This window comes from Oncorhynchus kisutch, linkage group LG30, assembly GCF_002021735.2.
Source record: "Oncorhynchus kisutch isolate 150728-3 linkage group LG30, Okis_V2, whole genome shotgun sequence".
Taxonomy (NCBI): Eukaryota; Metazoa; Chordata; class Actinopteri; order Salmoniformes; family Salmonidae; genus Oncorhynchus; species Oncorhynchus kisutch.
In genome coordinates this window covers 21,087,701-21,105,153 of record NC_034203.2, presented here as the reverse complement: position 1 = coordinate 21,105,153, position 17,453 = coordinate 21,087,701, and the positions used below count along the sequence as shown (strand labels likewise).

At 44.2% G+C, this 17,453-nt stretch overlaps 1 protein-coding gene across 9 annotated transcripts in view; it reads left to right on the top strand.

Moving 5' to 3' along the window:
- The window catches only part of rnf220a (ring finger protein 220a), a 160,350-nt gene that overhangs the window by 121,080 nt on the left and 21,817 nt on the right, over nt 1-17,453 (top strand). For 2 of the 9 annotated variants that reach the window (XM_031809925.1, XM_031809930.1), the window contains exons 4-9: nt 3,305-3,359; nt 8,418-8,513; nt 10,806-10,848; nt 12,451-12,555; nt 14,069-14,112; nt 15,067-15,196. In XM_031809925.1, the coding sequence (XP_031665785.1) occupies nt 3,305-3,359; nt 8,418-8,513; nt 10,806-10,848; nt 12,451-12,555; nt 14,069-14,112; nt 15,067-15,196 (473 nt within the window). Of the gene's footprint in view, nt 1-3,304; nt 3,360-8,417; nt 8,514-10,380; nt 10,647-10,805; nt 10,849-12,450; nt 12,556-14,068; nt 14,191-15,066; nt 15,197-17,453 lie in introns of those variants that run through there. The other 7 variants (XM_031809924.1, XM_031809929.1, XM_031809927.1 and 4 more) reach the window with 4 other exon arrangements.

Sequence of the window (17,453 nt, the reverse complement as noted above, 5' to 3'; positions counted from 1 at the left end):
GTCTAGGAGATGAAAGCTTAGCATTCTGCCAGAGCAGTCAAAGAGTCATGGGCCGAAACATCAAGCATATTCACTTCACATTAACAACTGATTCTACTGCTTTTATGGAGAATTATATAGCCTTGACTGGGAAAAGCACTTCTACTTTCTGGTAAATCCGCTCCCCTGTTCACATTCTCATTAACAAAACACATTTGAACTCCATCTTGTTTCGGCAACCTCTCTTTCCCCCCTTTTCTCTCCATCTATTGTCAATTTTCTCTCTTTGCTTTGTTGCTCATTTCAAAACTATTTCATTGGTTTGACATGACAGGCTGGAAGATTTTTGCCCAAGCGTTCAAATCAAAATTCATTGAAACGGCCACGTGTGAAGCTGCAAGAAGCCGCACCTGCACTCCTTCCCTATCCCGCTATCTCTGTCTTCTTTCATCTCTCCTCTCTCCCTTTCTCCCTCTCCTCACTGTCACCTTACTGTCACTGTGACAACAGCACCTCAATGTTTAATCTCCTTGTTGTCGCTCCCTATATACAGTAGAGACAGCCACCTTAAACAACAAGTCAGCTTTTCTTATTGTTTCTATGGCATTTTGAGGAAATAAAGAGAAAGAATGAAACACTGACAATCAGGAGATAGCGAGCATTACACACTGCCAGAGTATGTAGGTAATATTTATTATCTTTGTTTGCTCTTCTCTATTCAAGTTCCTCCTCACACTTTCCCAGATCGCTCTCTTTCCGAGTGTGCAATAGATACAAATACAACTTTTCATTTAGGCTCTTACAACTCTTTAATCAAGTAAGACATGGTGGACGTCCTCTCAACCCTCAGCCACTAACACTGAGAATGAACCCTGGCTGTGACTTCCCTTTGACCTGTTAGTGCCCTAATCCCACTCCACCCCACTCCCTCTCCACTCCCTTGGTGTGTGTCTAGCAGTGTGGCCGGGGTCTCTCATCCAGATTGATGGTGCAGTACATTAGTTACAGTGCTCTAAAAGCAGCAGGCCCTCCTGTACTGTCTGCTGGACCAGAGTGGAGGGATGACATGAGTGTGACACAGCCAGCACAGATACAGATAGAGACACAGCCCAGTTAATGTTGCCTCCCTCCCTGTTACCCTGCCTGCCTGCCTGGATGGGGGATTTATGATGGCGGGGAGTGTGTTTATTATCTCACAAACAGTACAGAGCCCGTGTGGAGATTTATCCCCTTTCAAGGCCCAGCCCTGATTTGGGTTGGCAGATCAATCACCAGTGCCTCCACAGAGGGGCCAGGGGCGGGGACAAGGCTTATTACCTATGGAAGGAGGCAGGGTGAGTGGTTGAATCTGCCTTCACCTGCCATTCATTACACCAATACAACTATCTCTGGTTGCCTAGCTGACCTGAACCTCAACCAATAGCCACACTCGGATGTTACCACATCAGGAAGATATGTATTTCTTCTTCTGGAGATTTAATTGCAAATCAACTCATCTTTACTTCCTGCTTACCTTGGTTGATATCCTTGGCTTCCTTCCTGAAACACCTTATCTGTGATCTCCTGTGTGAGGCCACGCCGCCACCCCTCCCCTCTCCAGCTGTCCACTCCGGGGACACGCTCGCCTGCCAAATCACGTTGTTGGATTAGGACCGGGGCAAATTGAATTTCAGTGCCTTGTCAAAGCCGCTCTGCATCTGGGGCTGCGCGTAGGACACAAAGCGAACATGACAAGGGTGACTTTTTTTGTCACTTAGACCCGGTACATCATTTGTGAGGCTCATAAAAATGTATCTGCGTCTCGGTGAAAGGAGGAGATGGGGAGGAGGAGTCAAAGAAGGAAAGACTGAAAGGAGGAGATAGGGAGGAGGAGTGAAAGAAGGAAAGACTGAAAGGAGGAGATAGGGAGGAGGAGTGAAAGAAGGAAAGACTGAACGGAGGAGATAGGGAGGAGGAGTGAAAGAAGGAAAGACTGAAAGGAGGAGATAGGGAGGAGGAGTGAAAGAAGAAAAGACTGAAAGGAGGAGATAGGGAGGAGGAGTGAAAGAAGGAAAGACTGAAAGGAGGAGATAGGGAGGAGGAGTGAAAGAAGGAAAGACAGAAAGGAGGAGATAGGGAGGAGGAGTGAAAGAAGGAAAGACTGAAAGGAGGAGATAGGGAGGAGGAGTGAAAGAAGGAAAGACTGAAAGGAGGAGATAGGGAGGAGGAGTGAAAGAAGGAAAGACTGAAAGGAGGGAGACAAGCTAGACAGGGAAAGTGACCGAACAGAACATATGCAGGAAACAAATAGAAAAATGGAAAGAAAGAAGGACTGTATGTCTATGTATGCAGAGGGAGGAGGATAGGGAAGGAGGGATATTAAGGTCTCAGGGAGAGATCTGATTCGATGTGTCTCTCCCCATTGTCAGCTGATGCTTTTTTAATATTTCCGGCCTTCTAATCAGTCATCTTCAATCCACAATGTCGATGAGGCTGTGATTTGATGTAGCCCCCCGTTGGTCAGACACCCTACCTCCCTTCCTTTCTCTCTCTTTTATATCCATCCCTCTCTCCTCTCCTCTCCTCCGCCTCTTTAATACAATGTTTACAAGCCAGCGCATTGTCCTCAACATATTTCAAAGTCCTAAGTGCGCGGGGCGTTTCACTGACAAATCAAATAACAGCAACATCATTTATTCCCTGCTCCTGCCACTGGCTCAGTGACGGCAGTGAGATAGAAGGAGAGGAGGACAGGAGGAGAGGGGTGGATGGGAGCATCCAAGAGAATGATTACTTCAATAAAAAAATTATATCCCAAATCTGCTTAGCAGTCCTACTTTGAGCTGTAATTGTTTCAAACACAGCATGGCCCAAGGGTGGGCAGATTGAGTGGCACAGAGGGAGCTGGGAGGAGGGGGAGAAAGGGTGGGCGGGTTTGAATCCTGCAGACGATTAAAAGTGTGATTTGTGTTTCTTGGTGACTGAGTGACCGTTTGAGCTGTCCCCTGGGTATTGCATTTTGTCTGAGTGAGTGAGGGGAGAAACAGTGCTGTCTCTTTCTCTGTGTGACTTTAAACAGAGTTGAGTGTTAAAAGAGGGGTGTCATCAAAGGACAGAGGTGTCACCTGAAAGGATAGAGAGAAGAATATTACTTATATTAGGACAGACACAGAAAACACACACATGCTAAAGGAGAGGGCTTCCTAGGAAGCTATATAACCTCAACAAAACAAAACATTTCTATGTTGTGCAACTCCCATTTGATGGAAACATCCAAACCTACCCATATTGTAAAAATACAGATCCAATAACCTGTTTTAATTGGTCTCTCCCCTTTCTCCTACAGTAAGAACCCATCACACGGACACAAGGACAGCAGTGTGGCTCCAGGAACTCCTAAGGTAAGAGGACTTCGGAGACTTTCATGATAAACCAGCAGAACCTCTCCCAGACTCCATAGCTCCAATAAGACCATTATCGTCCACTGACCAGCTCCCAGTCCAGGCTCTCCCTCACAACTATTGAGGCCTTATTAGGCTAATGTACTTCAGAAAATCAGCAGAGCTCATCAAGGTCCTCTGGAAGGAAGGGTATTAAGCTACTACTGTCTGTACCGGGAGTCTAGCCCAGTGGACATGCTCCAGCAGGCAGGGGAGAGGGGAAAGGAAGAAGCGGCCATAGATGCACTTCCTATGGTTTCATGACTGTCTGAGTCCTCATTAAAGAACAGGTCCAAGAGACCCTGGACAGCAGTTTCTGTGTTCCCCCAATAAGAACCAAAGGATATGGGGACAAAGGACTGTACAATCAATAACTTAAAAAGGGACTCTAACTGGGTCTAACTCCTCGGTACAATGCAGTGTTTCAAAGTGTTCACTTTGAGACACCTTCCAAGCCACATTGCATTCCTGTATTCTGTTGAAATAGGGTATGTCTCTCTTATGTCACGTTAATAAGAGGTTTCATTAATGTTCTCCCAATGCTGCCACATTTAGCTGTGACAGCAAGGGGCATGTGGATCAGTGGATGTGTTGAGTGAAGGGAGAGTGAGAAAGTGAGAGAGAGAGAGAGAGAGAGAGAGTGAATGAGATGAGTTTTTCTGTAGTCTGGAGCAGGGCCAAGCAGAGCCAGCCACAGTTGGCACAGAGGGAGAGATTGATTGTCTCTCTGCCATTAAAGGTACGATTTGCTGATGGCATGTGTCCCTGTGGAGGGTAAAGATGCTATGAAGGATGTCTGTCTGTAATGATCACTGTACCTGTCTGGTAAAAGGGGACCGTTAATATCATCAATATCTCCAAAGACACACGCTTTAATGTGCTCAACAGTTTTTCCTCTACTCTTCATTCAACTGCCATTTCGGAGGACATTTACTGGGTTGAGATGAAATGGATGAACTTCATAAAAATATATAATGGAGATTTTTATTTGATGTATTAGGATCCACATTAGCCGACGCCAATGGCGACAGCTAGTCTTACTTGGGTCCAACCGACACATAACGAAAAAGACAATACAGACTTTACAATTTGCATACATTTATAAACATGAACATGTAGTGTGTGTGTGTGTGTGTGTGTCTATCAGTTATCACGTCAGTACATACACACAACAAGTAGGTCACATGGGAGAGGCGTTGTGCCGTGAGATGTTGCTTTATATGTTTTTTGAAACCAGGTTTGTTGTTAACTTGCGCTATGTAAAATGGGAGTTCCATGCACTCATGGCTCTGTATAATACTATACATTTCCTTGATTTTGTTCTGTACCTGTGGACTGTGAAAAGACCCCTGGTTGCATGTCTGGTGGGGTATGTGTGTGTGTCAGTGCTGTGTGTAAGCTGACTTTCAAACAATTTGGAATTTCCAATACATTGTTTCTTATAAAAACAAGTCAGTCTTTCCTCAACTGTCAGCAAAGAGAGACTGGCATGCATAGTATTAATATTAAACCTCTGATTACAATGAATAGCAAGACATACCACTATTTTCTGGGCAGCTGCAGCTTAACTAGGTATTTCTTTGCAGAACTTGACCATATGACTGGACAATAATCAAGCTAAGATAAAACTAGAGCCTGCAGGACTTTTGGGGTGTGGTGTCAAAAAGCCAGATAATCTCTTTATTACGGACAGACCTCTTCCCATTTTTACAACTATTGAATCTATATGTTTCGACCATGACAATTTACAATCTAAGGTAACACCAAGTAATTTAGTCTCCTGAACTTGATCAACAACCATCCACACCATTCATTACTAGGTTCAGCTGAGGTCTAGAACTTAGGGAATGATTTGTATCAAATACAGTGCTCTTAGTTTTAGAGATGTTCAGTTTATTACTGGCCACCCATTCCAAAACAGTCTGCAACTCTTTGTAAGGGTTTCAGTGACTTCATTAGATGTGGTTGCTGATGTGTATATGGTTTTATCATCAACATACATGTACACACATGCTTTGTTTAATGCCAGTGGCAGGTCATTGGTAAAAATTGAAGAGAGTAGAGGGCATAGAGAGCTTCCCTGTGGTACACCCTACTTTACATGTTTGACATTAGAGAAGCTTCCATTAAAGAAAACCCTCTGAGTTCTGTTAGATATAGTATATATCTCTGAATCCACAATATGGCAGAGGTAAAAAAGCCATAACACATACATTTTCTCAACAACAGGCTATGGTCAATAATATCAAAGGATGCACTGAAATCTAAAAGTACAGCTCCAACAGTCTTCTTACTTTCAATTTCTTTCAACCAATGATCATTCATTTGTGTCAGTGGAATATTTTGAGTGCCCTTCTCTATAAGCATGCTGAATGTTGGTTGTTAATTTGTTTACAGAGAAATAGCATTGTATTTGGTCAAACACAATTTTTTGCTCAGTTTGCTAAGAGCTGGTAGCAAGATGATAGGTCTGCTGTTAGAACCAGTAAAGGCCACTTTACCACTCTCGGGTAGCAGATTGACTTTGACTTCCCTCCAGGCCTGAGGACAAAGACTTTCCTCTAGGCTCAGATATAAGATATGACAGATAGGAGTGGCTATAGATTCAGCTACCATCCTCAGTAGCTTTCCATCGAAGTTGTCAATGCCAGGAGGTTTGTCATTATTGATACATAACAATAATCTTTCCACGTCCCCTAAACTAACTTTACCAAATTCAAACTTGCAATGCTTTTCTTTCATTATTCATTTTTTTAATGCATGAGTACGATGGCTCACTGTTTGTTGTTGGCATTTCCTGCCTTAGTTTGGCCACTTTGCCAATGAAGGAATCATTAAAATAATTGCCAACATCAAATTGTTTTGTGATGAGTAAGTCATCTGATTCGATGAAAGATGGAGTTGAATTTGTCTTCCTGCCCATAAATTCATTTAAAGTACTCCAATGTTTTTTTCCATCAATCTTTATATCAATGATCTTGGCTTCATAATACAGTTTCTACTTCTTTTTGTTGAGTTTAGTCACATAATTTCTCCATTTGCAGTAAGTCAGCCAGTCAGATGTGAAGCCAGACTTACCACTCCTTTTGCCCCATCTCTTTCAACCATACAGTTTTTAAAATTCCTCATCAATCCATGGAGCCTTAACAGTTCTAACAGTCAGTTTCTTAACATGTGCATGTTTATCAATAATTGGAAGAAGCAATTTCATAACTTGATCAAATGCAGCATCTAGATGCTCCTTCTTAATCACATCAGACCAACAAATATTTTTAACATCATCCACATAAGACTCACAGCAAAATATTTTGTATGATCCGTTATACACTATTTTAGGCCCAGCTTTTGGAACGTTGGCTCTCCTGGATATAGCCACTATATTGTGATCACTGCATCCAATAGGTATGGATACAGCTTTAGAACAAAGTTCTACAATATTAGTAAATCAATACATCATGTGGATGATCGTGTTCCTGTAGTGTTTGTAAACACCCTGGTAAATTGATTAATAACCTGAACCAGATTACAGGCACTGGTTACTGTAAGAAGCTTCCTCTTGAGAGGACAGCTTGATGAAAACCAGTCAATATTCAGGTCCCCAAGAAAGTAGACCTCTCTATTTACATACACGATCAAGCATTTCACACATATTATTTAGATACTGACTGTTAGCACTTGGTGGCCTATAGCAACACCCCATAGGAAAAGCCTTTAGATGTATCAGGTGAAACTGCAACCACAACACTTCAATAACACTTGACATAAGATCTTCTCTAAGAGATTGGAGACAGATGTGGTACTGTAGTAACAGCACACATTACAAATGATTATGTAAGCCTGCGGGCTCACCGCTCCTCACTACTACTTTCTGGTAGGGCCTGATTCAGAGTCAGAGACAGAGGCTACGGGAGAGTCAGAGACAGGGGCTAGGGGAGAGTCAGACACGGGCTGGGGGAACAGGAGTCATCGTGGTTAGGTGAGGAGAGTGGGAGTAAGGGAACAGGGAACGAACAGGGACCGGGGTGAAGGGAACAGAACAGGCCATCTGAGCGAGGCGTGACTGAGCATTCCCCAGTAGGTGCTTAGTATTCCGCCACACCATATGAAAAATGAAGAGGCTGGTTGAGGATCACAGGGGCTGTTGCTTCATGTGAACACTCTGCCTTCCAGACCTTCCAGACGAGCCTACTGGTTCTAAAGGGGATTAACCTTTCCCACTTCACACATGCCTCCCGCCCCCTCTCAACCACGCTATCGCCATAGCAACTCCATGCCAGCCCCATGCCTCTTAATTCTCGGGGCCAGGGGGCAACTGGACGGCGAGTCGAGATGAAGCGAGCGGCACATGCTAACTAACATGGCACCTTCTGTATCTAACACTGACATTAATCTGTATATTAGTCAACACACTATTACACTTAAGTAGAATTACAAGTAGTAGTTGATGTCAGGGGCTTGTGCTAATTGACACATTTGCAACTAGTCCAGTTGAAACAAATGAATAAAAGACAACACACAAATATTTCCCAAGCTCAACGCCTCTGAAGCTACACAAATAAAAAGCAGTTACCCGACCTTGTAGTCCTGAAGGATAAAAAGCCATGCACAATGCTTAATTTACTGTCCCGGCACTAGGGGTCTGCCGTTTCTCACATATTAATATTAGATTATAGTTGTCGGCCACTTAAGCCCCTGCTCTCTCCTCTCTCCTTGATTAATAGGAACACATTGTAAATACAAATATTTCATAGCAGCCTCGTAAAGAGCTGGATCTCTGTCAACTCTTCCCCGTAAAGTCAGCACTATTTCCCCTTCCACACCCTTTTCCTCTTGTTCATTTGAGAAATGAACTCAATTAAGTTTGTCAGTGGGTCAGGACTGTATTGTCGGAGGCTCGTCTGAGTCTTTCAGAGAAGGTTTATAGATGACTGTAATGTTGGTGAGTGTCCTCCTCTCCTCCACTGCAGCATGCCCCTCTTCTCTTCCTCTCACAATAACTGTCTTGATCTTTCTCCTCAGTCCATGCTGTTGTCGGTGCACATCAAACGCGAGGGAGAGTCACCGGTGGTCTCCCCTCTTTCCTCTGAAGATGCCCACCACTCCGACAGATACCAGGTGAGCTGGGCTAGGTTACAAATGGCACCCTATGCCCTATTTAGTGCACTACTTTTGACCAGAGCCCTGGTTAAAAGTAGTACTCTGTGTAGGGAATAGGTTGCCATTTAGGACCCTGCCAGGATGCTGCTCTTTGCCCACATATTTAGCATCATAATCCCATCATCATATCCTGTCATATGACAGGAAAAATCTATAAAACCCACTATGAAACCTACTCCTGGAAAAATAACAGGACAGGCAATGTAAGGACAACGTGCAAAAAAAGTCCCCTGCTCTCTGTTAGAGGTTAAACATTAGGCAAACTCACAGGTGTCACCATGGCGATGGTGAAAGACGACAAGGTAATAATTTGTTGTTTTAGTGTTGAACACACAACATTGACTCAGCCAATCATCTCGCTATCATGGAGTGGATCAGAGAGTCAATAGAGGTCCTAGTCTCCATCAGGAATCAGCCAAGCCGCCTACCTCTATCCTACCTGGTTGTGCCCCCCAAATGGCATCGGAGCCCATCTAGCCCTCAGACTATCTCTGGTAAAGATTTGCCCAGCCTGTAATGTGTTTCCCTGTTCAGATAGGTAATCATCCATAGTTTACCTCAAGCTATGCTCTTATGCTCCCTAAGTCCGGATGGTATCTCTTCTGGTCTACAGCATCCTTGACATGTTTTCCACCTCATTCTGCTGGAGGCCTCACAACTGCAGTTTGCACCCCAAATGACACCCTACTCCCTACACCGTCCCTTACTTTTGATCAGACCCCAATGGGCCCTGGTCAAAAGTAGTGCACTACAGTATATAGGGAATATGGTGCTATTTAGGTCGCATACGTACAGAAGATTAGTTGGGATTTAACTTACTCATACAGCACAGTGTTTTAATCAAAGCTATAATGTAGCTTATATACCATACTTTTTTTTCTCTCAAAATGTAGTATTTCAAACTCATATGGCAATGATCTATTATTTAGGTTAAGTGGTTTTCTCCCTTATACCATAAAGTCATATCCATACATTGACAGGCCTATTAAAGGGGCAGTGGTTAAAGTATATATTTTCATTAGTAAAGCTGCTGCTGAAATCATTTCATACAAATGATTAAGTAAATGGAGACCCCAACCTCCCTTGAAATTTTTGATTTTTGTTATTTTTCCTCATCATGTAATTGTGTAAGCCATTTAGATAGCTTGCATCCCAAAAGGCACCCTATTCCCTGAATAGTGCTTTATATTTGAGCAGAGCACTATGAGCCCTGGTCGAAAGTAGTGCACTAAATAGGGAATAGGGTGCCATTTGGGAAGCATACACAGTCGATCAACATATCATGGTGCAGGTTGGATATGAGCATGACTTAAGTGTCAGTGTAAGAGGCCTGTCTGGTATATGATGGACGATCCACTCGGCAGGAGTTTGAATTTGTGACCACACTCTGTGCCCGTGTCAATGAGTGAACATCCATCCATTGCCCTGACTGGCCCTGCTAGTGTCAGCACATAGCCTACACACTCTGGAAGAGAGGGGAGAAGAAAGATAGGTGGTCCCACTTAACCCATATCTTAGTGGTATTCACAATCACTGATCATGCCTGTCAGTTTCAAACAAGTTTAGATGGGGAGAATTCATAGCTAATTTCTTATGTCACTTTGATATGAGATTGTACAAAATTATGAAACATGAAATAAAACGTTTGTACTATTTGTATTGACTGCAAAAAAAATATGTTTAGATATGATGCATACAACTTGTTTACCCCACAAATTACAAATTACAAACTTGAAATGTCATATTAAGTCAACTTCCATTGAAGCCAGCCTCTGTATTACGTATTGCTGCTATCTAGTGGCCAATGGTGGTAGGAGACCAGACGTCCTCTGAACTTTCACTCCTGTGTTGGTCACATGACACAAGCCAAGCCAACATGGCGACGGCAATGAACAGAGCAGCTTTGTAGGCGGCACATTCAATCTTTTGGCATCCGTATAAAATTATTGACACAAAATTGTATTAATGGTGCGGCCTAGTACCAGGAGACCTATATGACATACGTGAACAAGTGAGTTTGTCGGCTTGAAAAGGCTTTGACCAAAACTTACCGACCCTGTTATGGAAGACACGATACAGCCTAAAAGAGAAGTAGGTTTTTGTTTACTATCAAGATGTAACTTGCAGGGCACACTGTAGAATCCAAAGCAATCCGCCCATGCACTGCTACTAATGTATCCATTAACATTATACATGCAAAGGTCCATATCTAATGCATATTTTGTGTGATTCCTTTCTTCCTACCTGCAGACATTTTTACGAGTGCGAGCTAATAGGCAAACGCGATTGAATGGTATGTAAACATTTCATTTTTCCTCTGAAAGTTCAATACTTTTCATAAGCATCTTACACTTTTATATTTTTCTTAAAGGTAATTTATTTATTTCTAACTGCATTTCTGGTAACATCCTGTAGAATTACAGCATATCTATATATATATATATATATCATCTGCAACTTCACAAAGCCTACTTGTATGGAATGATATGATTAGAGCCTATTTTTTATTTATTTAACCTTTATTTAACTAAGCAAGTCAGTTAAAGAACAAATTCTTATTCACAATGAAGGCCTACCAAAAGGCAAAAGGCCTCCTGCGGGGACAGGGGATTAAAAATATAGGTCAAAACACACATGACGAGACAACACAGCACTACATAAAGAGAGACCTAAGACAACAACGGCATGGCAGCAACACAACATGGTAGCAGCTTCATTATCTTGGTGAAAATGTTACAATAATGTTCTGAAATAATGCCACTATTGGCTTGTGACACGATTCAATCATTTCTATTTAGGATATTTACTCAAGTTATTTCCCTATCAAATAATATTCTATTCATATTTATTAAGTAGCCTATGATTATGTTCTAAAACAGTTTTATTTCATACCTTTTCAATACTGAAAATATCACCTGCACTACAGTTGGAATTGTCAATACAAGTTGAAGCAGCAACTGGCGACGCGAAAGTGCATCTTCAGTATGGTGACCAGATTTAGTAAATGAAACATTTTATTTAGTTATGTAGCTGCGTGCGAAAATGAGTATTTTGTACGGAACTACCAATTTTTCTCTCTAGCCCTTTCAAATACTTATAAATGAACACAGAAATGTATTAACCCGCCTCAGGCTAGGATTACAAAAACGATCTAGTCATTTTAGAAAGTCACCAACGGTCGGTAGCATATGCTGTTGGCCATGGTTGTTCATGCGTTGGTTACAGTGTATTACCGATCAAACATTATCATGAGGTCTGAGGCAAAGCCATGGGAGCAAACAAGTTTGGTACAGGGACAGACAACATTTTGTACATGCAAATCTGATTGGATACAGTGTTTTGATTATTGAAATATCAGCCTCAATTTAGCTTCCAGAGTTGCTTTATTCTTTCTGAGGGCTAATCGGGGACATTTCCAGGGACAGGCTGTCGCTGGAAATCGGGGACGTCTGGTCACCCTAATATTCAGAGTGGGAATACAGAGTCATGGGTCTGAATGGACCAACTGACAGAGAGAGTCGGAGTCTGTGGGACCTTGACCAGGCACATTGGCCATGAGTGAGGTGTCAATCTGTCCTGTTTGGTTGGATTGTGATGGGTGTGACCCTGCATCTATATCACACATTATGGCTAAGTATAGCCAGAGGACCATGTTGAACACAGCCCTTGCTGACAGCCCCTTCACACTGGACCAGCTTCAGGCTGTAGCCTACATTACAGCTACAGAGCCAGGCCTGCCCCTTGTTGACCCACTGAGTGCGATAGCAGGGCTGGCTGGTGGGAGGGTCGGGAGCCCTGGCTGCCCCTGTGTGTCTCCCTCCCTGCTTTTCCCTTGACCTAGCGCCTACACGAGCAGAGGATCTATTAACCCTTGACCTTCTTGATATGTTAACAGTCGATGACCTCTGCTGGTGCAGGCGCTACGCCAAGGAAAGTGTCAAAAGTGCTCCCCTTGGACTGCACAACGGAGCCCCCCTTGCCCCCTGCTGCATTCGCCACGGTAAGAGCCTGCCCCCCGTCCCCTCCTCAACACCCCAGCTAGCTTATTGCAGGCCCAGGCTCCCTCCATGCCTCCATTGACATTTAGCGTACGCTCGCCTCGGTAGCAGCCTCAGTGCTGAAAGGAAACGGTGCCGACTTTGTTTAAACTCAAGCCTCCATTAATGTCTATTACCTCTCATGTGGAACCTGAATGATTCTTGGGGGGGGCTTGTGCCGTGCCTAATTAATCGTCCCTTTCTCTCAGCGTTTAATGACGCCCTCCTCGATTACCATCAGCCGTTCCCTGGCCTGGGAGAGAGAATATGAGGAGTTGTTCCAATCTCCCTGGAGTTATGGCGCGTTGTCCCTCCTCCTCTCGCCGTCCCTCTTCAGGTCCCCCATGGCCCCTTTCGCAATCACAGCCACCTAAAGATTAATGTCCCCGCATGCCATTTGCAGTTAAGAAAAGCCGACAAAGACTTACGGCGCAATGGCTGCTGTTCTGCTGTGTTAAATTTCTAATTATGTGGGGGGGTCGTGACTAGAGAGAGATAGACGTGGAAGGATTGTTCATTTCAGTCACGTGACCTAGACCTACAGTAGACCATCTTTACCTGTCATCCTGGAGAAAGAGGAGGAACCTTCTAGGTTTAGGCATCTTCCTAAAACACTGTTTGGACCTATGAAGAGAATAGATTGCCCTCTCTTTTTGTCCTGTCAATGTGTGAGAACATGTAGGGGTAATAGACCATAGTTGTGGCACCGTGGTTGGTTCTCCTGAAACAGTGTTCCCATGAAGAGTAGATTGTCCTGTCAATGTGTTATAGGCCTAACATTAGCGGGTAGACTCATGACATTAGAGTATTTGTGGCACTGAGGATGGTTGTCATGACAGCCTCCCCGCCCGCTTTTGTAATTCCTGATCTTCTGGTACCAGACTAAACGCTGTGGCGTCGTCTAGGAGACCTGGGGCGCTACGATTCCCCTCCACTCCGCTGACCCACGTTATTCCCAGCGAGGCAGCAAACTTTTCTGACATGTTGTGAATGCCAACAGCGTTCACTGCTGATCTTCTGCCAAGCAGAGGAGAGCGCCACGTCGTACACAGCTGGAGGACAGAGGAGGTAGAAAACTCCCAATAGCCTACCATGAATTTACTTTGTGTTTTTGGTCCATGTTGCCATATTAAAAGGTTGCCTCTGTCACACTTTCTGCTGGGCTGTATTGCCTGCTATGAGCCTGGTTATCCACACGGGTTTAATATGATCAAACAACTCATTATATTAGATTCTAATCAAGAACATTCCGTTCATTCTGTTTTCATTGGATTGTGTCCTTTTTTGCTGCATTTCAACCAATCATGTCATTGTGGCCGCATGGCTGTCTGCCGAAGTCGATTGACTTTTTTTTCACCTACCGATGTGATATTTCAGGGCAGAACTTAAAACAGAGAAATACAAAAACAAGTCTCAGATTTCCCTGTATTTCCCCATGTTTCTAAACACCTCTTCCTCTGTTTCTTTGTGTTTCAGCCCGGATTGGGAAGATGAAGCGCCGGAAGCCAGAGGATGGGCAGGTATGTCCACTGTGCAGCGCTCCGCTGGCAGGGACAGAGGAGGAGATGAGTAGGCATGTGGAACAATGTCTGTTCAAGGTAGCCTCACGTCCATACCCGTTCCCCCATAGCCTCAGGCCCCTCAGTCCTCTAGTCAACCAGTCGCCTCTCTAGTCACTGGTCACCACCACGCTATCTAGTATCTATCAACTCTGCTCCCTTTCTTTCCCCTAGACTTGACACAACATAGACATGACAAAGACTCAGAACACATAGACACATTGTCTGACAGCCTCTTCTTTTAGTTGTTCACCAAACACTGAACCTGGACTTCTCCAGTCTTAAAGAAAGAGCTTTCCTCTGCTTTCTGCTGGTAATAACATCTTAGTCATATCTTAGTAGCAGTTAGATGCTCAACTGAAGCGTCCAGGGGAAAGAATCATTAGTGTAGGCAAATACCTCTCTCCTGTCGAATGGTCCGCCCACCTCTCTCCCCTGTAGGAAAGTCTTCTTCCTCCTCTGAATCTCTGGTTCCTAAATATAATAGATGGCAAGTGAGGTATCCTGACCAACTCAAAGGTTCATGCTCACTCACACTGTAACACATGTCATTAGCTCCCAGAACATAATGTATTTATTTATAGAAGTCATGCTTTCTATAACGTTGGTCATGATTCTGCCCTCGGTCCCTTACTTTAGTGATGTTTTTTCCAAATTTCACAGATCCATTTATTGTAGTTCTATCACCTATTGTACCTCATAGCTAGTTTTGTATTAATAACACATTTATTAAAAGTATTGATAAGCATTTTGGTGATATAGTATAATTGGGATTCAAAGAATTCAGATCGTTTTTGGTTGATCCTTTTGATTATGCGAATAGTTCCAAATTCTGACATAGGAGAACATGTATTTTTCTACTCCAAGCCCTACCCTGTGTCTGGTTCAGTGTTGACAGTGTCTTTGTTCTCTCAGAGGGAGGGTGCGTTTGCTGAGGATGACTCTGCAGACATGGACGGAGAGAACGGGACCCGCTTCGAGGAGTATGAGTGGTGCGGCCAGAAGAGGGTCAGAGCTACCACCCTGCTGGAAGGAGGCTTCAGAGGTACACAACAGTGACACTATACACCTATGGGCCCTGGTCAAAAGTAGTGCACTATAAAGGGACTAGGGTGCCATTTGGAGCGCAAACCTATTTTTCACACAAAAAAAATCAATTAGGCTACTTTGGTTCAAAACATTTATGTAACATTTGAGAATCAACTAAATGTTTAGGGTGACAAAGTATGAGTCTGGAAACCCAGTGCACCAAATGGCTTCCACCACAGCACTCACTCTAAACGCTAGTCCCTGCTAGTCCCAAGCCTCCTCAGTAACAACAACAGAGTGAGGCAGTGTATCATTGCCTTTTAAAAGGACGTGACTGGGTGCAGAGGCTAACATGCCTACCATGCCCACAATTACAGGGTGGACAGCTCTAGGTTTACGTGCCAAATTACACCCTATTCCCTATGTAGTGCATTACCTTTGACCAGGGCCCATAGAGCACTAAATAGGGAGTAGGGTGCCATTTGGGATGTGCCTCTGGCTCCAGCTACAGTGTGAGGGCATGTAGCCCCGGTCCAGGCAGGGGTCAGCCCAGTCCGGCCCTGGCCCCAGCCCCTTTAGGAGAGAAAGGAAAACACATTTAGCTGTGCAATTGACCTCTCTGAACCGGTGAGGAGTGGTGTGTGTGGAAAGGGACCAGTGACCCTTTGAGTTCCCCTCAGCCCAGCGATGCAATTATAGCCATGGACACAAAGCTGCCCACTAGGGAACACAGACTGATCTCTCATATTCTCTCCATTTATTTATTTATCTTGCTCTTTCCTTCTCTATTGCTCTCACTTTCTTTCTCACATTCTCTCCATCTGTCTCCCTCTGAAACATATCTTAGCCCACATCATCAATAGGAAGGGCTAGAATTCAATACATAGTCCATTATCAGTAGTCGTTGACAACGAGACGGCATTGGGCTGTTGATTACATTGCCCATTAAATTGTATATATTTTAATTTCTCCCTCTCCAATAGTGACTTTTAAATGTAGGTTATCAAGCAACCAGATATATCTAGTTTAGTGATTTAGAAGCTGTAATACATTGATCCAGCCAAGCCACTGTGTGCTCACCTACATGATTTGTGAATATTTAGTAGGTCATTGGTCTATGATCAATTACTAGTGTAGTCCGCTTAATTGGACAAGTGTATGATTTGGTCATAGGTCAGCGTTCATTATTTCATGTCTGACAGACAGGCCTTACTTCATTGCTATAGAGAGCTGTAAAAATGAATTGGCTACAGGTCCTCGTGGTGTGTCTCTGGAGATCACAGGAAAGTCAAGTCTTCTCTAAGGGCCTCTTTCAACCTTGCAAAGTCGCTAAACCCCCCAAGTCCCCAAATTCGATCCAGAGTAAAACTGCATTACAAAGCCCAATAAGATGTGTGCCTTTTGGCCTCTCACTGCAAACCCAGACAGACAGACAGACATCAACGGCCTACAGATCAATTTGAATTCTCAACTGAACCTCCTGAGGCTGTCCGTCTGTCTGTCCATTCATCTAATGAGCAGTAGACCCCTTCTGGCGGGCTGTGATGTGACACAGATAAGGGCTGGTCAAAGTCAGAGGTGCTGGTGATACCACTTGAAAGCGACCCCCTCCCCCCAGAACCTCAGAAGGTGGATTTGCCTTGAAAGCTCTGCTGCAGTCGACCATGGTTCAATGGGTCCAGCCAGGCAGAATCCACCATCCATCCAGCCCACGGGGGGGTGGTTGATGCGGAGAGGAGAGGAGAGACGGAGACAAGGGGCTTCAATTGGATAAGAGGCCTAAGCTATCCTCTGTGAGACACCAGCACCAACACTGACACCTCTCTCCCTTTGAGGGGAGGGAAGAAAGGCAAAGGGAAGCCCTTTAAACAGCATAGAAAAGTCAAAGACAGTCAGAGGGTGGGAGGATAATCAAACAGGAACACTTTTCTGCTTGAGACGTGTGGGGCCCTGGTCCTCCTGTGTACATGGATTATGAGGACCTGGGAGACAGCTCTAAAGGCTGCTGTAATGATGAAGAGGGTCAGATCTGATCCCTACAGCCTGATAGTGAAGACCAAGGCTAAGGGGGCCGATCCGGGGAGAGGGGATTTGGGTCCGCTGACTGAAGATGGCACCAGGGATATAAGGCAGCGCTTTCTCCTTTGTAAATGGGCTTCAAAGATGGCAGCCATCTTTGTTTCTTCCATCTCTGTCCCATCATCTCCCCAGATGTGTCCTGTAAATGCCAGTGAGATATGACGGCCTTCGACCAGAGCCGACTGGGGAAGGAT